Here is a 23,648-nt window from a genome sequence, read left to right on the forward strand (position 1 = left end):
AATGAAGGATTATATCAAAAGTACGCTGACAGAGCGCGTTAAGATGAGCAGATGTTTTTCACACAATTAGATGAGTCTGTAGTTGATTTGGCCAATTTGCTCGTTTACGTTAGATACGAGTTTGAGGGTACGTCCCGTGAGGACTTTCTGTTCTGTAAGCCGCTACCAACAGGAACTACAGGAGAGCACGTATTTCAGCTTCTGGATGAATTTATCGAAGAGAATGGCATCGACTGGATAAAATGTGTCGGAGTTTGTACAGAGGGTGCTAGAGCAATGACAAGCCGACACAGCGGTGTAGTTGCACGAATTAAAGAGGTTGCTCCAGAAATTAATGGTTTCATTGCAACATCCACCGCGAGACCTTTGCCGTCAAGAAAATGTCTGACGATTTAAAATCTGTTAGACTGTTGTGAATTGTATCAAGGCTCGAAAAATTAATTCACATCTGCTTTGCTCGACTAAACAGGCTCACCCCTCTCACTGAAATGGTGCTTTTTTATTTTTATGTGTTGTTTTTTTTTCTGTAAAACACTTTGAGAAGCCACATTTTAATATATCAAACAAAGTTTATTATTATAATATTTATTATATGTATGTGTGAGTGTGTGTGCACATGCGCTCATGTTGGTCATTGATAATTTCTAGGGTTCCTATGAGATGATGACTTGTAGGTGGTATTTGAATACTTTGGTTGGATTAGGGGTGGTACTTGGTCCAAAAAGTTTGAGAACCACTGGTATACAGTATGTATATGTATATTTAATGTCTTTACTGTGCCCGTTTAAGTATTGAATATTAATATGGAATTTTACCACTGAAGGGAAATCTTAGTAGCTGAGCATAAAAAGAATAGGAGCATACTGTAACGCGTGTGAAGGCCATAAACAATATTAATTTTGGAACATAAACATACAGTATATGGCTGGTCTCAACACTTTAAAGAAAACATACCAGTATTCCATTTCTCCCTAAACATTTTAAGCATCGAAGTCTTTAACTAACGCGAAACCGGAGTCAACAAGCATACTTTTAGAATTTGATTAAAAGGGAATATAATATGGAATCGCGTATCTAAAGAAATTAATAACGATATAATTATATTAATGTACTGCATCACAAGAATTGTTCAGCTGTACGATGTCTGTTGATAATGTTTTATAGGGCTTCATGTGACCTTGCTGGTGGCGCTGTGGGTTAGGTTCCTGACTCCCACATCACACACTGTGTGTTTGAATCCAGCTGGAGCCATGAATTTTTTTTAACAAACATTTCTTTGAAAAAATAAAAAGACCACTTGTTATTACAAGTTGTTTGAATCGCCACAATTCAAATAGAGAAAAAAGACATGACTGACAAGATTTAAGATGTGGCTGTCAATGTTGGATTAAAAAAAACACGTTGCCCGACGCTAGTTGCATTGCTTGAAAAATAATTTTATTTCGAGAGACTGGATAAGTAATTCAAGTGTTTTTTTAACTTCCTGAAAAACAAGTAATAATTTAACAATATGTGCAAACGTTTTATGATATGTCGCTGTTGTGAATGTCTGTGGAGTGTGTTATTTGCCTGTCTGTCCTGGCTGTGCTCTCTCTCTCAGTTCAATTCAATTAAATTCAAGGTGCTTTAACTTTAACTTGCTTTAACTCCGCAAGTCTGAGTTCTGAGTTCTGAAGTCTGAGTTCTTGTGTCCGTCCTATCCGAACCCGAAAGTATTACAATATGTATCTTTATAGCAGGTGGTGTACAGCTTTTAAGTATAGATTACACTTTTCTAAAATGTATTTAAAAAATAAAAACAATTACAATCTAATCTTTCCACGTTTGATCCCAAGATCCCAAGAAAAATAAATCTAAACGGGGAGAAAGCTATGCTGAAAGTTTATTGAGATACTTAGAAGACAAAGATATCAATTTATGTTGCATTTGTCTGATTGTGAATAAAAAAACACATATATTTAAACACGTGTTTGCGATTTAAATCAATATAAATGTTTATATTGTAACGCATAGGTGACTATTCATTGTTATTAAAATGACTTAAATTCGATCATGTTGTGATATTTAGAAATATAAATTTGTTTGGTGCGAGTGAAGTTTTATTTAATCTCTGAGCCAGGGAAACGTTTTATTTTTTCAAAGAAATGTTTGTTAAAAAAAAAGTCATGGCTCCAGCTGGATTCAAACACCCAGCATGTGACGTGGGAGTCAGGAACCTAACCCACAGCGCCACTGGCAAGGTCACATGAGGAGTGTTGAAAAAGCCCTACAAAACATTATCAACAGACATCGTACAGCGTGTACAATTCTTGTGATGCGGTACATGAATATAATTATATCGTTATTAATTTCTTTAGATACATGATTCCATATTATATTCCCTTTTAATCAAATTCTAAAAGTATGCTTGTTGACTCCGGTATCACGTTAGTTAAAGACTTCGATGCTTAAAATGTTTAGGGAGAAATGGAATACTGGTGTGTATGTTTTCTTTAAAGTACTGAGACCAGCCATATACTGTATGTTTATGTTCCAAAATTAATATCGTTTATGGCCTTCACACGCGTTACAGTATGCTCCTATTCTTTTTATGCTCAACTACTAAGATTTCCCTTCAGTGGTAAAATTCCATATAAATATTCAATACTTAAACGGGCACAGTAAAGACATTTAAATCTTTCTACGACCGACGAACGCACCACGAGTGCCCCTGTCGGTCAACTAATCACCTACCGCGGTATTTTGCGTCAACGCGCGTCATGATACACGAGGCCGTAGCCAATTACCTCTGGTACGTGTCTGTGCCGCGCACTTTGAATGGCTGCACCTGTACAGACGCATTATGCTCCTCTTCTTTTTTATGCTCAGCTACTAAAATTTCCCTTTAGTTGTAAAATTAGTTATTTCATATTAATATTCAATATTAAGTGGATTTATACATTCACAGTAAAGAGATTAGACGAAGCAATCATTTCACTAACAACCAATGCACCACGAGTACCGCCTGTTGGTCATTTTGGCCAGCCAATCACATACTGCGGTATAATGCAGTGAACTGTAGATAATTTCGCGCTGTGGGGGGTTTTACCGTGCACTTTGAATGGCTGCATCTGTAGGTAGGCAGTCTGAAATAATTATCTTATCCCCAGAGATGTCTGTGTCTAAATCCTTCCAAGCCTTAATCGTAACAAATTCAGGCACTAGCATCCTGGAGGTGACTGGGAGAATTGATGGGCACCAGGGCACACAGGATCCTCCTCCTTTCATTAAGAGCCAATTGTCATGTTCCATGTTGAAACAAATAATATAGGAAAAAGTATATTAATGATTTCAGATAAATTTAATGGTTTAGCTTGTATGCTTAGGGGCCGTAAATGGTTCTATAGTTGTCATCTCGTGAATTCTAATGGTGCCACGTGCAGCCCAGGGAAGCAGGAGGAAACGTGGAGATTTAACATACACGTGTGAAACACAGGTGGAGAGAAGAAGGGTTTAGATTTATGTGGCATGAGGGGTCTTTCTACAACAGGTGGAATGTGTCCAAGAAAGATATGTTGCACTTTAACAGCAAGGGCACCAAAGTATTGGAGAAGAAGATGATGTATTGTGCTGAGAATTATGACAATTAGGAAAATGGGGGGCAGGCATCTCAAAAAGGCTAATTCTGGTGGGATCACAAAAATCCTTAACAACACCAACAACAAATTCAAAACAAATCACTCTTCCATTATTAAATGCTTATACCTCAATGCTGGAAGCATAAGGAGTAAAAATGCACAAACCTGAAGCTGCTGCACTAACTGGGAACTATGACATTTTAGGAGTGACTGCAACATGGTTAGGTGAGGATGATAGGGATGAATATAAACTCAAAGGGTACACAGTTTTGCTGAAAGAGCAGAATAGGTGGCAGTGTTAAGTCTAATCAAAAATAACCTGCAAACTAAAGAACTGAAACAAGAAGGTACGGGCACTATATAATCTAAATGGGCTAAATTTGTAGGTGTAACTATAGACTGCCTAACAGGTATGGGCACAAGACATTCAATGTATAATGAGATCAATAAGGTACAGTATGTAGAAAAGATAAAATTATATTGCTGGGGATTTCAATTTACACACAATACCTCAGATATTGTAATGGGAAATACAGAAGTTGAGAATTAAAGAAATTGATAATTAGTTGTTCAACATTTGTTTTATTGACTTTAGAAAAGGAGTAGGCAAATATTACAGTCAGTGAACTGTAATAGAGAGTCAATAGAAGAAAGATGGTTATACTTAAAACATAATTTTGAAGACTAAAGACAAATTCTTTCCTAAAACGGTGAACTTAAATTCCAGGAAATTTTGTCCAAAACAGTTTAATAGAGATAAGAATAAAATCAGAAGCAATCTATTTAAGGCCCACTGCTCCTCCTGATGTACAGTATATGAATGATATAGATTCTTATATAGTAAGCAAAATTGTCAAAATGGATGGTTATACTAGAATAAAAGGAGTAGCAAACACAGAAACTGCAGGATTGTAAAAATTAAACACAGTTGTGGACTGAGCTGACGTAGCAAAATAATGTCAATATTGAAAAGTACAAATTGATCCATATTAGTAGCAGGAGCATACACTATACATATTTGGTAAGTGCTTCTGAAGTTACACATGAAAGGGATCTGGGTTTATGTAGATTTGTCTATATCCTCATCAAGACAATGTGGAAAAGCAATGAAAAAAGCAAACATAATATTTGGAAATACAGCAAAAAGTATGGAACTTAAGCTTAAGTCCATAGAGGTTATGCTTAAGGTCGGCAATGCACTAGTAAGTCTATACCATAGAAAATATATTATAGCCTTATAAAGAGTTCAGAAAAGAGCGACAAAAATTATTCCTGGTCTCAGGGGACTGTCCGGAAGTGAGAAGACTGAGAGGAAACTTGATGCAGGCACAAAAACAATCCTATGGGATATAGACAGATTTATCACTGTAGACTATTTCATACTCAGCAGTGAAACAAGGACACAGCATCCAAATTGGAAATTTGTTGGGAATTCATTCAGTGTAAAGAACAGGAAACACTCATTTACACACTGAGTTGTGGGTGTCAACCTACTGGCTTCCCAGCTAGGCAGTAGTTGGGCTTCTTTAAGAAATCTTTAAGAATGTTTTTAGGCAAGTGAGGATTTAATAGTGAAAAATACATATTTCCATATGAATGTTGTAGTACCTGTTAAGATATGTTATAATTCTATTGAAATCTTTGCTCCAGGGCCATGGTCTCAGAGGGGCAGACCCAGTGTGGCGCTATCCTGAACGCCGAAATAAATACAAGTATTTTTTAGACCAACCAACCTCTGTGACAGGTGCTGGCAGGTATGGATTCTGAAAATAGTTAATTTGTACTGGTTGTGTTCTGATTCTGAATAGTTTGTGGTATTGTCCTGCACCAACAGGCACAACACCAAATGTCTAAGGACTTAAGTGCTTTTCACATTTGCAAAATAGCACACTATTGTTTAAATTTTATATTACTCAGTAGGTATTTTATTTGGAACTCTTAGGGTCTCATTGTAGAATATAGAAGGGTTGCAGAAGAACAGCAACTGATATCAGGGCTCAGGAACATGAGAGAGAAAATGACCCTCTCTTAGTAAATGGTAAATTCCTGGTAGAAACTACTAAGAGAAGACATGGTTTACATTTTTAATGAATAAATAAAGATGTGTCCAGCTTATAATAAAAAATAAGTGCTACTCTATGGATTCAATAAGACTAAGATCTAAGTATAATTGCTTGTTCTACACATGTAATTGAAAGCACCTTTTTTGCACTTAAAATTATATACAGTATTTCCAAGCCACATTGTGGCATAGTTGCTAAGATACATAAAACTCAACTCTGATGGGTGATTTATCATATGTTCTAAATACAGATGCACCCATAAATGTGAAATGTTTGAGTAATTAGCTTTTTTTGTAAGTCTTATATTTTTCTTTACAGGGATATCTCCTTTTTGTGTGATGGAGTTGCATCTAAAAGGGCAATAACACCTGTGCCTTCTCCTTCAGATGTGAGCTGTGCACAAGACAAGCAAGAGAATTTCCAAAATGCATCCAAAGTGAGTGAATAAACATTCAAACATAAAGTTTGCGAATGAAAGTAGCCTTTTTAGCCTGTCTTCCTTATTTGTTTTTATGAGTTAATTATACAAGGATCTAAGCCAGCCATTGCTTGACAATGTGAAAGGCTAGCTTTAGTTCATTCAATACTTCCACAATCCTTTGTATAACAAACTGCCTCTTGTTATTAGTTTTAAATTCACTTTACTTTCCCCCTAGATTGTGTTTCACTGTTAATTTTTAAGAAGTTACCTTTGCCACTGTTTTAATTGAAGTGAAAGATTAACATTATTCACACACTGAAGTCAGCAACTTTATGGCCCTCAAAAACAGGAAGTAGTATGTAGTTATTTTTAATGTATAATTATTAGAATTTCAGATACATACATGGAAGCAGAACCAATGTTTACACTATTGTACAATAATATAAATTAGAAAAATGTATTTATTCAAAAAATTGGTCTTTTTCTCTAGCTGTCTCTTCATATTAAGCTAGAAGGCAGTTGTGACAGTCTTCTAGCGCATTAGTTCACAGACTAGTATGTGGGAATGACTGCAGTTCATCGAACAACTGTTCAGGGATGGTTTTCAAAGATAAACATAAAATGTCCCAACCTTAATCCAGAAATGTGTTGAATGTACCCAGAGAATGCCTAAAGTAGACCTGTTTATCTGCAGTTCTAATTAGTAGTAGCATTATAAAGTATAATTATCTTTTTTATTATATGATTCTATGATGAATTATATGATTCTTTATGAAGTAAACAGAAAATATTCAAAAGTCATTTCTCTAAAAGGAGTTCCGCAGCCAGACAAGGATGAGACAGGACCTAACCTTTACACTTATAGCTACACTCCTCAGTGACCTAATAGGCCACAAAGCAAAGGCACAAAAGAATGCCCCTTGCTGACCAATAACCAACACAACAATATGGCTTGTAATATGTCATCTAGCCATATGAATGACCCATATGCAGAGTCCCATAGTGAAGAGATCACTGTCTCAGATCTATGTAAGCAACTAAATATGATTTGAAGGTACAAAACGCTTGAACTGTGTAGCAAAAAAAAAACTTGTTATGACACAGAAAACAAGCTACACTAATGCAGAAGCGCTTTTTACTTGGAAGGTAGCCAACATCAAAAATGATTTTAACATTCATTGACATTAATCATTCAATTAAAGCAGGAACTCGGACTGATGGAAAGCTTGATTCCAGAGGAATATCACATTGTGAAGAACAAAGGAGTGCTGGGACTAGAGTGCTATGAGGAGTGAGTAAACTCTCTGAATCTCTGAAAGATGATGGAAGATGTTTTGTTCTGGAATGCATTCTCTGTACAGTTTGCTATTAATCTATTTTCTTTTCTATTACTGTTGTCATTAAGGTGGTCTGGAATCTCATAATTTGTGTAACATAGTACAGTGTTTAACTGTAATTATATAAATTATTAGATACATGTGTTTTACATTATTAGATACAACTGTTTTCTATTTATCTCCAGTAAATACACAGTGCTGTTGGAAGACAGTGACAAGAGACTTAGAGTTTTTCCCTCACTGTAAGTATTTTGCTGACATTTGACATTAAGTAATTTCAGTTTCCACTTACTGTATTTCTAGTGACAGCACAGCTGCCTCTCATTCTCTAAGTTTACATTTAATGAAAAAAATCCTGACAAATTGAAATTGTTATAATTAAATCACATTTAAAGACTTTAGCAATCCGATGAAGGTTCTATTATTATTATGCTATTAATATGTTGTTTTAAACCAGTTTCCACTGACTTCCAGGAAGCCCAGTGGGAGGCTTGAGGCTGTCCAGCTGATGAGGGTGATGGACACTATGCTGGAAAAGGCAGGGATTAGTGATGACATCAGTGAAGTTACAGACCTCTCACAGGTAATGTATGTGCTTTGATATATTATCTCCTGCTGCACTCCTCTCTCCTGAAAGCCTCTTCTTGCAAATATGGATAAACCATATATTTTAAATTGATGTGAGGAAATATTTTTAAATATGTTATTCATACATATTGGAGGTTAATATTAAGCAAATATATGTAACATACTGGAACAAGTAATAGATTTATTCCATGCTGAAAAGAGAAGAAAGAACACAACCTTTCGGCTGTGGAACCTTCTTTGTGTTTAAGAAAGATAAGGCAGTCAGCAAAGATAATATTGCATGGGATAACAAAAGCCAGGAGAGAGGAGGAGGCAGGAGCAATGGAGAGGCAGAGTGACCAATCAAGTGGTGCGAGGTCAAGAGAGGTGAGGAGAGGTAAGAAATGAAACCTACATGAATAGAGAGAATAATTTTAGTTTCTGCTATGTCTTTCTGCTACAGGAGTTAAGAAACCCTACTTTGAGAACGCAGACAGAGAGATCAGTGTGATCATGGGGTCAGAGGTGAAATGAGAAACTATACTGTTAGGTTGATTGTCTTTGGGGAAAATCCTGTGCATGCCTGTGTCTGCCAGTGTGTGCTCTATGATGGACGGCATGGTCAAGGGTATATCGTGCCTTGCACTTGTTGCTTGCCTGAATAGGCTCTAGCTCCCCTGCAAAAAAGGACATTAAATGTATTTTTCCATATATTTAAAATGCATATACAACACTATATATTTGAAATATATTTCAAAACGTTTTTATATCCATAAATCTTACATTTACACCATATAAATGTAATAAGGGCAGCATGGTGGTGCAGTGGTTAGCTTTGCTGGGGCCCTGGCTATCTGTGTGGAGTGCGTATGTTCTCCTAGTGCTCAGGTCTCCTCTGCGTACTCTGGTTTCCTAACTTAGTCCAAAAACATAATGGTAGGTTAATTGGCTTCTGGGAAAATTGGCCCTAGGTGTCACGACTGCCAGTCACCAGAGATCGACCCACAGACGAGCTAACCAGTTCCAGCAGTGGAATCATAACAAGCGCCACACGTGTTAAACCATCACCACCTGCTGTACTGTTCTGCTCTCCGCTCTATTTAAACCCTCTAAACTCACTACTCGCTGCATGGTATTGATTTCTCTCCTAGAAAGCTCCTACCTCACCCCATTTGTGAGAAAACCTCTCTTGTATGACCTCATTTGGCTTTTTGAACTAACCTTTGCTCTTGACCACGGACTCACCTATCGATTTGGATTGGACACCAGTGTTTCTACCTCTACACTCTCCTTCGTCTGCATAGGATCCTCATACTTCGTCACTTGGATTCGTGTGAGAGTATGCATGTCTGTTTCTGTTGCAGAAAAAGTGTGCATTTCCTACATTGCTTTGTTTGTCGAGATTTTAACTTTATATTTAGGCTCAGATTTCAACTATAAATCGTACACTAATTACTAACTGATGTTTTGCTCCCTCTTATCACAAAAAATATACAGTATTTGTATTGTAGCTGGTATGAACTTTTTTTCGGACGTGTCTCTCCCTCCCAGCAGCCATATCACCCTGCAACTCACAAGTGGCAACCCATGGAAACTAAGCAGGTGTGAGCCTGGTCAGTACTTGGATGGGAGACCTCCTGGGAAAAACTGAGGTTGCTGCTGTAAGAGGTGTTAGTGGGGCCAGAAGGGGGCGCTCACCCTGTGGTCCATGTGGGTCCTAATGCCCCAGTATAGTGACGGGCACACTATACTGTGAACAGGCGCTGTCATTTGGATGAGACGTAAAACCGAGGTCCTGACTCTCTGTGGTCATTAAAAATCCCAGGCCATTTCTCAAAAAGAGTAGGGGTGTAACCCCAGTGTCCTGGCAACATTTCTCACTGGCCCTTACCAATCATGGCCTCCTAATAATCCCCATCTATGAATTGGCTTCATTACTCCACTCTCCTCCCCACTGATAGCTGATGTGTGGTGAGTGTTCTGGCCTTAAATATTAATTAATTAATTAAATGTTTTTCTGTTATCTATCACGCTTTCCTGTGCTCACAAGATTACCAGCGTTCCTAGCACACATTTCTATGCATTCCTGTGTTTACAACATTGGCATTGTTCCAAAATCACGCACATTCTCCTACCTCTCTATTTGCTGCTCTAACTCACATCTGGCAACCCACTGAAGCTACGCAGGTTTGAGGCTGGCCAGTACTCACATTGGAGACCTCCTGGTAAAAGGTGTTAGTAGGGCCAGCAGGATGTAGCCACTTGCCTACATAGGTCTGTGTGGATCCTAATGCCCCAGTATAGTGACTGGAACACTTTACTATACAAAGGCGCTGTCCTTCGAATAAGATGTATAACCAAAGTCGTGACTGTGGCCATTAAACATCCCAAGGTGTTTCTCAAAAAGAATAGGGGTGTTACTCCAGCGTCCTGGGCAAGTTTCCCCATTGGCCTTTACCAATCATGGCCCCCTAATAAACCCCATCTATGAATTGCTTCATCATTCTGTTCTCCTTCCCCTGATAGCTGATGTGTGTGCTGCCGTCACATCATCATGGTGGGTGCTGCACATTGGTGGTGGTGGAAGGGAGTCGCCATCTTCTTTAAACATTTTCTGGCAGCAGTCTTACTTCAGAAGACATTGTTATTTTTGGTTTTATTTAATAAAAAAACTGTTCCATTCTAGTGATTGCCAGTAATTCTTACCCTTTTTGCATTACTATGTCATCTGACAGATGCACAGCCTTTTAGAACTGGTGAAAATCGAGCAGAACATCTACAATGTCGTTTTCCATGAGCTCATTCGCCAGATCACAGTAGAGTGTGCAGAACGTGGGAAACTGCTGTCTAAGCTAAGGTTGGTATAGAGCTGTTAAGTGATTCTCTGCCAAAAAGTCCTAAATAGAGTGAAAAGCCATTTTGTTTTAAATTTGGTGAATTTGACAATTTGACCCCCATTACAATAGAGACACAAATGAAAGATATGATAATTCAGATTATACAGTAGTTAATTCCGTTCAGGATTTAATTGTGATCTATTCAGAATTGATTTTAACAAGCATATTTTTACAAACATAGTTATCAGTGCAATACAAATATAGCTGGTAGTTATCACCCTAAAACTCACAACTGGCAACCCACTATAAGATGGTGTGAACCAAACCAATACCTGGATGAGAGAAGTCCTGGTAAAGCTAAGGTTGCTGCTGGAAGGGGTGTTAGTGGGACCCTGCAGTCTGTGTGAATCCTAATGCCCCAGTATATATTATAAAAAAAAGATTCATGCTTCAGAGGTCCTGACTCTCCAAGGTCATTGAAAATCCCAAGAGGTTTCTTGAAAAGAGTAGGAGTGTTAACCATTGGCCTTTACCAATCATTGCCTCCTAATAATCCCCATCCATGATTTGGCTTCATTACTTTGTGCTCCTCCCCACTGATAGGTGATGTGTAATGAGCATACTGGCTCACTTTAGCTGCTGTTGCATCATCCAGGTGGGTGCTCCAGGGTGGTGATGGAGTGAAATCTCCATTACCTGTTAAGTGCTTTGAGTGGAGTGTCCAGAAAAGCACTATATAAGTATAAGAAATTATAGTTATTAAATATTATTTATTATAATTATTATATAAGAGTTGTTTTTGAACCAAGCTGTACATACATGTGCAGTGTAGGTAACTCCTTTAACAGTTTCAAAGTAAAACATTAATGCTATTTTTTTTGTAGGCAGAGATACATTTTACTTTTGGACCGGATCCCCCGTCAGTTGAAAAGCCTCCATACAGAGACAGTGGCTTTGCGGGCACTGGACAGACGACTCACTGAGGAGATTGTATGCTTTAAAACTTCCATTGGACAACTCCACAAGTAAGGGTCAATTCCATTAGGCTTAGGCTAGGATAGGCTCAGAAAAACATCTACAGACAGAACATTGTAAAGATTAAGAAGCTCTCCTACAAATAAGCTTTTCCAGACAATTACCAAGCTTTCATTTTAATTCTTGCAGCTTTTTTCTTGTACTGTAAGTGTTCTGTCCATGACTATATCTTTGATACAGCCATGCAGTTAAAACTATTACTGCGACACTTGCACTGCTGTGTTTTAAATAATAATATTATAATAAAACAACTAATATCAGCACTGAGACCTGACTTTTAAGAATTAAAATTAAGCAAGTCATACACGGTATTTGTAAGAAGCAACTCTGTATATACGGGTCACTGGATGTCTACTTTATCAACCCTATTTTAATATATATATATTATATCGTAACAGATTTTCCTTGGGTACTAAAACTGTAGTCTAAATGCCTTGGATTCAGTTTTGTTTGTGATACTTGTGAGCCTTTTCCTGTGGACAAATAGTTGTGCACATACTTAATCTTACCAGTGAATGCTTTTTAGTTGTTTTCGTCACTGAGTCTTATATTTCTGTGTGGAGTTTGTATTGGGTGTACATTGAGACCCAGTGTACAGAGTGTGTTAACATTCTCCGATTATTCCAGTGAGCTGACCCTGCTGAGACAGCATGACTTGAGAGTATCCAAAGCAGCTGAGTGTGCACAGGAGGAGATGGCCAGGGTTCTGCAGCAGGCCCAGAAAAATGCAGAGTAAGTCTACTTCACATTTACAGGCTACCAGTTGAGTTACCGCAATAAAGGGAAAAAATGTTAGCGACATAGGAGAAAATTGGAAAGAAGCATAGCATTCTTGTATGCATTGTTTGTGAGTATTGAACTCAACCTTTCTTTGATTAAAGGAACTCTAAAGAAAACTAATAACTCTGTATACTTTATGTATGTTTAAAACAAGATGATTCTGTTAATGTTCCTTTTTTGTTTAGTCTTGTAACCACAATATGTTGTTGTTGTTGTTGTTGTTGTTGTTGTTGTTGTTAATAACAATAATAATACTTTATAACATCAAGATATTGTAGAGATTTTACCTTACTATTGACACAAGAACACAGAAAATACTGCAAAATATCCATCACCACCATCAATATTTTAATATTTACCATATTGTGATATATAAAATGAATAACGTTGTCAATATAGTGTCCATATTATTTATTATATTTTATGTGTATATTTGTTTTTATTTATATTTATTTTTAAAATACTAATTTTTAAAGCCACTATGTATAATGTGTTTCTCATAATAATAATCTATAATATAGATTTTTTTGCTGCTTTTTGTTTTTATTTTTGATGCCACTTTCGGGTGTCATGGAAAATGTAACTGTCAATAAAGGACATTAATTTTAATAAAGACTATTCTTCTCAGTTTAATATCTAACACATCCCCAATACAAATGGTGATGCAATAGTTTGAAAAGCTTCCACAAGCTGGGCAGCTGCTAATTGGTGGTGCTTCTAGTTTGGTTTTTGGTAGAGCAAAAGCTAGTTAGAGCTCAGGAAGTCCTCCTACAAACGGCTCTAACAGTGAAACCATCACAGTCACTAGAGCTCTATTTGTGCTAGTTTATGCAGTTGAAAGTAGCGTTTGTGCTGCTTTTATTATCTTGAAATATTGTAGTAGCTTTCAAACCATACAATATTGTACTGTATTTAAAAGCAAATAAGAATGTACACATAAAAAACATAACAGAGGCAGAGAAAAATAAGTTTTGATTGTCATGACTGTCCAGTAAGTTGCATTGCAGCTAATACAAGTCTGCCCTATACTTAGGTCAGTATATTTAAATTGTTAATATCTCAATTTTCCATTGAGGTACTGTGTCTTGTGCTCCACTTGGAAACATGTATGCAATATAATTTTAATAATCGCTTGGAATCTAGATGAAGGCATTCTTTAAGAATAACGCAAATTAGTAACAGAATCCAGACAGCAAGGAATATTTTTAAACACATAAAATCATTGGCCACTGGAATATCTGGGGTCAATTTACATGAAACCTCTAGCAACTTTTGTTTGGGGTGCAGGGAAGAAAGAGAAAGGTGCATCAATCGTAATGCTTTTATAATAAATCCAATTTATAAAAATCTAATATTAAAAATATAAATAAGTTTATCTTATATTATGACACAATGTTTTTTTATTTACATCAGCATTATCATCATAGCATAATATGTCTTAAAAATGTAAAGCTACATTGTTAGACCACTGTATATACTATTCAAACAACTTTAAATTAAAAATCAGAACAAAAGAACTTCAGAGACGTGTCGGCTGCCCAGCTCATGGAAGCATTTCACACTGTTGTGTGAAACTATTGTGCATCACAATTTGTATTGGGGATGAACTGTATCATAAATTACACTTTAAAGAACATCTTCTGCATTAAAAGTCAGCAGATATCTACAATACATTGTGTGGAAAGAACTAGGTTTAAAAAGCCAACAAAATGTTCTGATAATCATATCAAGGACCAAGTAGGTGGGAGGGAGAAAAGGATTTCAGTTTGTTTTTCTCTAGCTGGCCTAGCAGTCATCTAATTGACAATTAGTTTCATTTTTCATTGCATCTCAAAGTGGCATTAAAAATATAATAAACACCAATAATTTAAGATTAGTAATATTTTGAAACCAAATTAGGTATACTGTTTTCATCTTCTTTGAATCCTCCTCCTCTACCCTTTGAGGTGGCTGGGACCCTCTTCAGTTTGAAAAGTCACGAAGACCTGCAAAGTGGAGATGGTGTGGGGCAGGGGTGTACACTTTTTCATGCTACTAGGAGCAGAAATTCAAATCCCACTACCAGCTTTCAAAAATCACAGAATTGTTATATTTTTTCAGACCTTAAACTATCCTTAATTAAAAGTATTTGAGAAAAAGAGAAAGAGTGAACAGGTGAGAGAGAATGAATAAGTGAGAGAGATCCTTTTCAATATCAAAGGAGTTTTGCAATCAAGCATCACTTTGGTTGTAAGAGCTACTGTAAATTAAAAACTACAAGTGCTTCATTTTTCATTGCAACACAAAGAAGCATTTTATATAATATTGTTACAAATGATATAGAAAATCAGGAACTGACCGACCGGGTTAGTCAATAATGAAATAAATATTCATAACCCCCAACTTGTAAATGATTTCTCCAGAATATATGTGAAAAGTTGGTATAGTTATATTTAATTTAATTATTTGTTCTGTGGCACAGATGTGGTGAAAAGAACATTAATTCAGGCACACTTGGTTAAACAAATATTTATTAACAATGACAGTGACACACACTACACTACATGCAACATAAACCTACAGCACACAAGTTTCGCTATACAGGATGTACAGACAAGGCGTTTCAGAGATATACAGTACAGATGCAGCCATTCAAAACAAGCGGGGTACGCTGCGGTATAACGCGGTGGGTGTGTCGCATCAAAACGCTGTATAACGCGTCATTCTACGTCATACCGCAAATTACCATATGCAAATTCGATTATGTAAATAGTATCCGGAATCACCTTCCGCCAATCAAACCGCCAGGAGGAGCTAATAAAGCTTAACCTCTCCTGTACAGCATTCGAGCTGTCACCAGAAAACACCGGTTTCAAATCCCGATCTCTTTAGACTTTTCAATTTAAACTGTGTATTACAGCATGTTAATCATCATACATTAAAAAGTTGGTAAATTTTATGAAAGCAAGATTGCTCAGTTGGGCAAAAGTACACAACCTACCTTTATCATTAATATTTTAATTATGCAGAAATATTTTATGCATCAAAGTCTTTACCGAAGATATTACTAATAGTATTAATAATGAATGACCTTGGACAAGCTGTAAACTCGAAGTATTACCCTGGTCCACATTCTTTGTAACCATCTTTGTAAACAAAAAGACTTTATTTTTTCATTGACAAAAAGTAACACCACAGCATTTCGTTGATCCGATCACGGATTCGTTTCCAATCATACAAAGTAATTCTTGAGAATCTCTGATTCACCATGCCTTTCATATGCTCATAAAATATATTATTTAGGAACATAAACATATTACTGTATGTAAACTGTACTGTATATGGCTGGTCTTGGTAGTTTAAAGAAAAAATACACACCAGTATACCATTTCTCCCTAAACATTTTAAGCATCAAAGTCTTACATGTGGTTATTTCTAAATGTTTTTTCGTGCTCCTTCTGACCATATTACTGTACCTTTATATACTTTTTGAAAATTGATCGTTTTAACCTGTTCTGAGAATACGCTCGTTATCAGATTAAACAAAAGCATACTTTTATAATTGGATTAATAGGGAATATAATATGCATTTGCGTATCTAAATAAATTAATAACGGTATAACTATATTATGGAACATGACTTCGATACTTAAAATGTTTAGGGAGAAATGGAATACTGGTGTGTATTTTTTCTTTAAAATACCAATACCAGCAATATACAGTACAGTTTATGTGATATGTTTATATTCCTAAATTCATATCGTTTATGACCTTCAGATGCATTATGCTCCTATTCTTTTTATGCTCAGCTACTAAAATTTCTCTTTAGTGGTAAAATTCCATATAAATATTCAATACTAAGCAGATTAAGATGTGCACAGTAAAGAGATTAAATGATTAAATATTTTCACTACCGAGTAATGCACCACTAATGCCCCTGTCGGTCATTTTGGCCACCCAATCACGTACCGGGGTACGGCGCGGTGGCGCACGCATAGTTGCCCGCGGTATGGTTTTGTACCGTGCATTTTGAATAGCTGCAGCTGTATGTCTAATCCACCAAGAAAACCCCAGGCTGCTACCAAGTACCAGGCTCTTCAATAATGCCTACAGAGGCCAAAGAAGCGATAAGCTGCCTTCTAAACTAAATAGAATACAAGCTACAATTAAATCTTTCTCTCTCTAACCCAGGTGCCAAAAATAAATAGGAGTCTATCTCCCTATTCTCAAACACACCAACTAAGCAAGAGAGGCAGTTTTAAACTAAAGGATTCTTTACTCAATAAACCCATGTTCCCTAAAAGCTACAGAACAGCAAGCTCTTTTAGCAAGATTCAAAAACTTAACTCCAGTAGGGTTTTGTTTTTCAGATGATCATGAAATAGACTCTTGCCTGGCACAAGCTTCAGGTTTCGTCTGTTTCTGCCTCCTCTCTCATGTGGTCTGACCTCCTTTTTCCCCTTTATCTCACTCCTCTTTTCTTCTCCTGATCTGATTATATATGGTCTGGACTGTTGATTGACAGAATCATTTACCCAGAACTTAATTAACTAAGGCAGTGGTTCTCAAACTTTTGTCCCAACCCTGATCAAACCAAGGCTCAATGACCAACATGAGCGCACACACACACATATAATACATATACTATAAAAATAATAAACTTTATTTGATATAGCGCGTTTAAAGGTGCCTTTAAAGGTGGCTTTTCAAAGCATTTTACAGAATGACAACAGGAACAACAAAAATTAAAAATAAACAATAAAAAAGCACCATATCAGTGAGAGGGGTGAGCCTGTTTAGTCGAGCAAAGCAGATGTCAATTCATTGGTCAAGCCTTGATACAATTCACAACAGAGTCGCGGTGGATGCTGCAGTGCGTCCACTTCATATCTGGAGCAACCTCATTAATTCATGCAACTACACAGCTGTGCCTGCCTGTTATCGCTCTAGCACCGTCTGTAAAAACTCAGACGCATTTTATCCAGTTGATGCCATTCTCTTCGATAAATTAATTCAGAAGCTGAAATGTGTGCTTTCCTGTAGTTCTTGTTGGTAGCAGCTTACTGAACAGAAAGTCCTCATGGGACATACAGTACCCACAAACTCGTATCTAACATAAACGAGTAAATTGGCATCTGCAGACTCATCAATTTTCAGTGAAAAGCATTTGCTCATCTTTATGCACTCTATCAGCTTACTTTTAACATCGTCTGCCATATCAGTAATTCTACGAGTGACTGTGTCTTTCTAAAGGCAGGTCGAGCAGGGCGGAGTGGTGGCTCTGTGGCTAAGGATCTGCGCCTGTGACTGGAAGGTTGCCGGTTCGAATCCTGCGGCCGGCAGAGCTATCCTACTCCGTTGGGCCCCTGAGCAAGGCCCTTAACCCTAACTGCTCCAGGGGTGCCGTACAATGGCTGACCCTGTGCTCTGACCCCAAGCTTCTCTCCCTGTCTGTGTCTCCATGGAGAAAAGCTGGGGTATGCGAAAAGATGAATTCCTAATGCAAGAAATTGTATAGGGCTAATAAAGAAACATTATTATTATTATAACATTATTATTACATTACATTATTATTAGCTGTTTAGCAGCTTTTTCTCCACACATAATACGTGTCAGCTCTTTTGCCAACGGTAAACAAAGTTCTTCACAAATAGTGTGGGGCTTTCCTGCTTTAGCAATCCGTAAGCTTGCATTTTTCCCCGTTTCCGTTTCAGGAGTCCGTGTCAGAAGTTAAAAGAAGTTTTTATTTGAAGCCCATATGAGCAAAACACAGATACGCTCGGCGTATTTTTCTCAAGTTAACCTAGAACAGTTCTTAAATATTTTCTGTTATCTATCACGCTTTCCTGTGCTCACTGTGTTCCAAAACCATGCACATTCTCCTACCTCCCTATTTTTTTTAAAATACAATTGGTCACTTACATTCCTATACAATGGTAGAGAAGTACATAGTTGCTTTTGTGCGCACTCAAGTATTAGCGCACACTGTATCGTAGTACCTAGGCTGCATAAATGAATTTTATTCAAATAGAAAATATGAAAAGCGTCCCAATTTTTCAGTGCACACAACACATTTCCAGGGTTATCTGGCGTACCACCTGGGTTTGAGAGCCACGGGAATAAGGTATACCAAGATACTGTAAGCTTTAGTGATTTTGTAATTATTTTGATCACAGATTCTGGACCCCCTCAGCAAACATTCCCTCTGCTTCGAAGCTGGAAATGTTTACACTGCCCGATGTTACACACTTTATCTAGATTCTTAGACACTCCCATTGTCACCTACTTTAGCAATAAATAAAAACAATTAAACTTACTGAGTTTATAATCGCTTGCAGAGGAAGGAAAACCAGATGTTTTTAAAAAAGAAACCATTTGAATAAAAATACTGCATCAAAACTTGCAGTGAAACATACAAAAACATCATATTATTAATAATAAATATCATAATTATTGTGGTGGTGTTGTGGTAAAAGTGTAGTTTTCTTACATTTCTTAGACAAAAACCCTTTATATAGTGCAGACCTATATTAACTACAATGCAACATATAGTATGCAACCATAAGTCATTCTTTGAAAGTCATTCAAGTAACTGCTAGCCTCTCTTAAAAACATTTAATTTTATTATTAATTTTAATTTAATTTTTATTTTAATAACATTTAATGTTATTATTAAAATTGTTGAGACAGCCACATGGTTTGCCAGCATTTGTTGTGGTATGCTGCATGACACCTTGCACATTTTAAATGTCTGCGTCTCTACCACCAAGAGTGGGAAAACAACACAAAGTAGATTGTGTGGCATAATAACAGTGAGATTTAAATATTTACCTTTACCTCTTTGTTAATATTATCAAAAGCAGGAAAGACAATTTAACTTTAAGTTTCAAGTAAAAGGTAGGTTTAATGATCATATGTTCTATGATAATACTGTCAGCTGTCAGACACTTTTTTCTAGCCTTGTAGGAGAGTACCATGAGCTGTATGAGATGCAAAGGCGCAGGCTAGAGTCCCAGGTGTCTCATCTCACTGAGGAAAGAGACCTGTGGAGCAGAGTCACTAACAGCCTTGCATTGAAGGTAGGTGGAAGTTTTAAAGCTTGTCACAATGCAGACCCCACGGAAGATTTATCCAAGGGCAAATAGTTTTAAACACTTAGGATAGGGTGTGTGCCTCCCTATTGGAAAACTTTCACAACCACAGAAATTGGTTCAAAGTGGAATCAGGTGAATATAGACTAAAAGATTGCCAACATGATTATAGAAATGGCAGTTCTTTTGTTACGAAGCAACAGTGATTAAATTAGAGAATATTATTTGACATCTTTAGATTTGTAGAATTATATTTTTAAATGTTCCATGTAAAAAATTAAATCTAAATTTAAACAATAGGAATCCAAGATAATGCTGCATGTTGATTAGGAGCTGAGTGCTGACAAGGGGAGAATCCTCTAAATTGGTTGAGATAATTAGTGGAGTGCCACACGTATCTGTACTGCTACTACTGTTCCTTTTTTGTGTCAATGATTTTAGGCAGTGTCATTATGGATGATGCCATTTTTAATAAAAAAATAATGTATATGGACAAAAGGGATGTGTCACAGACAAGTAGATACATTTTATTGTTTCAAATAGGGTGCTCAGGAAAACAACAAGTGGTAACAAATAATTATGAAGGGGTTTTGTGCATTTACTGGGACAATTATTAATTGCAGCAGTAAGTCACAAAAATATTCTTTGATGGCTATTATAAAACCGACTTTGCAGAATAACTCAGCAACGCACACACATGGATGCTAATACACGAGAATACATTTATTAATATATAATATATAAAATGTGCATATACTGTAAACATAACAGATCTTATAGTGAGGGTTAGCAGAATACAAAAGGCATATATTCAATAACGAATAGTTACAAATACCAAGAGAGACATACATTCAGTATACCATTCATTTATACCATTTCGTTAATGGAGCTTTGATTACAACTTCTACACTAGATACTCAAAAGCAAGTATCCCACTCATAGGAATTAAATTGATATCAACTGGGGTTGAGGTAACAATTGAATTCTCGAACTGTAATGCAGAATGTTGAATACTCATCCAATTTATGTGGATTCAGATCTCCCGTGGACACAAAGGAACAGCAACAGGCTGTGGCTGCATCCAATCGGCATCCTCTGGCCTGGTGCCAGGCAGTCCTGGTGCGGCTGGAGGTGTAGGAGAAGCAGGGAGAGATTCCTGCCGCAGCGTGCTGGCAGTGACTCTCTGAAGACCGGCTAGTTAGTCCTGGTTGAACTAGCAGAGTTTGTGCACATGAAAAGTTAATGCATGTCCAAGCAAGTCACACTCTTTAGACGGGAAGAAGACCGGTTCGTTCCTGATGTAGCACTAGTCCTGAATACTGAGATTCAACTGTCAACAGTTCCAACCGTAGTTCACCTGTTGATTAGGCGAGTGTTCGCGGTGGGTTATCAGCGGTTCACGAAGCTTGCTGCTGGGTTAACCTTGGGCGGATGGGTTAACCTTTGATTATGTGCGAGCAACCTCCAGTCTTGACTCTTAGAACAAAGTAAAGTCCTGGTACTCGGACAAACTGGCCGTCATGTGATTGTCTGAGCTGAGTCTGAGAATGTCCTGGAGGGGCACCTTATGGGTGGTTCCTCCATCTTTTATCTGGAGGAACAACGGTCATTCATTGGTTGAAAGTTTCACAGGCTTTCGAGACCCATGTAGGGTTATCCTACCCTACCAGTTCCTGATTGACTGATCAAGGTGGAGAATGAGTAACAATGCCCTCTGACCTTAGGTTGTAAACTTAGGAATGAGACTCTCCCTTGGAATCTCCCAGACAGTAAGGCGCCAGAGATGACCATTCATTAGGGTGGCTGGAGAATCTCAGCCTTGGGAGTTGTTCCTTATCAGGAAACTCAATCAGATAGAAAAACACCTTAAATCTGAACCACATGGAATGGCCTCTGTGTCCAGCACCACTAAGATGAGGGAGAGAGTGACAAGGGAGCAGCAAACTTAATTCCTGTATTATTAATAAGCCCTGCAGCTACAATTATAATGCCTGAATGACAAAGATATTCTCATGCAGTAGTATGTGTTTTGGCACTTGAGAACTGGCACAGCTCTGGTGAAAGAGTAATAATTTCAGTCAAAGCTTGATAAAATATCAATACAAAACATTGTGTCCCAGAGGTCTACATTCTATAGACCCAGAAACCCATAATACTAGCCCTTGTAACTTGGAACCCAATGCAATGCCAGCAAGACAGATAACATGGATTCTAGATAAAATAATCCAACTCAGGACTAAATCTCCCTTCCTACCACATGAATGTGCAGCCAATACTAATAATAATAATTAATAATTTCTTACGCTCATATAGCACTTTTCTTGACACTCCACTCAAAGCACTTTACAGGTAAATGTGACAGCAGCCTTAGTGCACCAGAACACTCAACACACACCAGTTATCAGTGGGGAGGAGAACAGAGTAATGAGGCCAATGGACTGTAGGGTGAGTGCCCCCTGCTGGTCCCACTAACACTTCTTCCAGAATGTGTGTTTACATATATATTACAGGCTCACATGATAGCTAATGATCTGTTTGAACAATTCCAGTCTGGTTTTCATACTAATCATAGCACTGAGACTGTCAGGGTTGTTAATGATTTGCTTGTTGCATCTGACTTATATGGTTATAGGTGTTCTTATGTTGCTTGTGCAATCTTAGTGCGGATTTTGATACAGTAATCATTAAATATCTCTCAAATGCTTACAGACATTGTCTATCAATAGTACTGTTTTCAACTAGTTTTGTTTTATCTTACTGGCAGGAAGCAGTTTGTTTCCCTTGGTCTGCATAAATCTTTTCATACATCTAAATGGCTCCAGTCAATCATGACTTGCTGCAGTACTCAGTCTTGGACCCATTGCTTTAGTATTATTTTTATGCTTGCTCTCAGTCAGATGACACAAATACATGGTCTTCAGTATCATTGTTATGTGTATTATACTCAGAGTTACATTAAAACCTTTTCCCTGTATTATTTCCCACCTCTGTCACTTACTTCTTGTCTGATTGGCATCAAGCTCTTTTTGACATCAAATTCCTTGAAGCTAAATAGTGACAAAACAGAAATTTTACTGGTGGGTAGCAAATGTAAGGTCGAAAAGCTTCACAGTAATGGTGGATGCCCCATTCAGGTATCATCTGTAGTCATGAAGTCACACTTGATCTTCTCCTGTTTTAACCCTCATTTGATAAAATTAAGACCTCTTTTTTCACCTTATAAATAATGCCCATATTAGTTCAATCCTGAGTGCTTGATTCATGCCTCTATAACACCAAGGCTTTATTTCTGTAACATTTTGCTTTATGGCCTCTTCTCAGTAACTTGTAATATGTCCAAAACTTTGCAGCCAGACTTCTAACTCACACAAGACCCTGGCAGCATATCACTCCTATACTTAAATCTTTACATTGGTTGCCTAAAATGTCACATATTCAATGTAAGATCTTGTTACGAACTTTTGAGGCTCTAAATAATACAGCTCCATCATACATCTCTGAAGTCCTTTCTGTTTACATTTCCTCCCATAGGCTTCAGTTGAGGTTGATCCTTTACTCACTGTACCTAGGACTTAATCTCAGTAGTTTGGTGCTTTTTATGTCACTGCACAGTTGTTATCAAATGCCTCTGACTCATTGAGGGTGTTGTGGGAAATTCTTTATCATGGGAGTAGGAAAGTCTTGTGCAGATTCAGTTTTATTGATCCTCAGTAAGTACAGCAATGCGCAATGGGCCGCTTCACAGAACAGACAAACTGCAAGGGTTTCTCAGCTCTTACAGTATACAGTATACAGTATAATGTATAGTACAGACTGAGAAAAAAACATTACTACTTCATACTGTAGCGTTTTGCAGGTTCTTTTTCAGAACTAAAGAACAGTGGAGACGCGATTAACCAAGCACTGGCTTTATTTTACAAC

The 23,648-nt window shown here is 37.3% G+C and overlaps 2 protein-coding genes across 5 annotated transcripts in view; one reads left to right on the forward strand and one right to left on the reverse strand.

Moving 5' to 3' along the window:
• nphs2 (NPHS2 stomatin family member, podocin) overlaps positions 1-23,648 on the reverse strand; it is an 85,325-nt gene that overhangs the window by 25,137 nt on the left and 36,540 nt on the right. The window lies entirely within an intron of this gene.
• axdnd1 (axonemal dynein light chain domain containing 1) overlaps positions 1-23,648 on the forward strand; it is a 57,859-nt gene that overhangs the window by 8,807 nt on the left and 25,404 nt on the right. For 3 of the 4 annotated variants that reach the window (XM_088598790.1, XM_088598794.1, XM_088598792.1), the window contains exons 4-12: positions 5,268-5,371; positions 5,999-6,116; positions 7,304-7,392; positions 7,624-7,680; positions 7,913-8,021; positions 10,741-10,862; positions 11,727-11,867; positions 12,505-12,609; positions 19,595-19,715. In XM_088598790.1, the coding sequence (XP_088454916.1) occupies positions 5,268-5,371; positions 5,999-6,116; positions 7,304-7,392; positions 7,624-7,680; positions 7,913-8,021; positions 10,741-10,862; positions 11,727-11,867; positions 12,505-12,609; positions 19,595-19,715 (966 nt within the window). The remainder of the gene's footprint in view (positions 1-5,267; positions 5,372-5,998; positions 6,117-7,303; positions 7,393-7,623; positions 7,681-7,912; positions 8,022-10,740; positions 10,863-11,726; positions 11,868-12,504; positions 12,610-19,594; positions 19,716-23,648) is intronic. The other variant, XM_088598793.1, reaches the window with a different exon arrangement.

The sequence above is a fragment of the Lepisosteus platostomus genome, chromosome 11 (genome assembly GCF_059453375.1).
Source record: "Lepisosteus platostomus isolate fLepPlt1 chromosome 11, fLepPlt1.hap1, whole genome shotgun sequence".
Taxonomy (NCBI): Eukaryota; Metazoa; Chordata; class Actinopteri; order Semionotiformes; family Lepisosteidae; genus Lepisosteus; species Lepisosteus platostomus.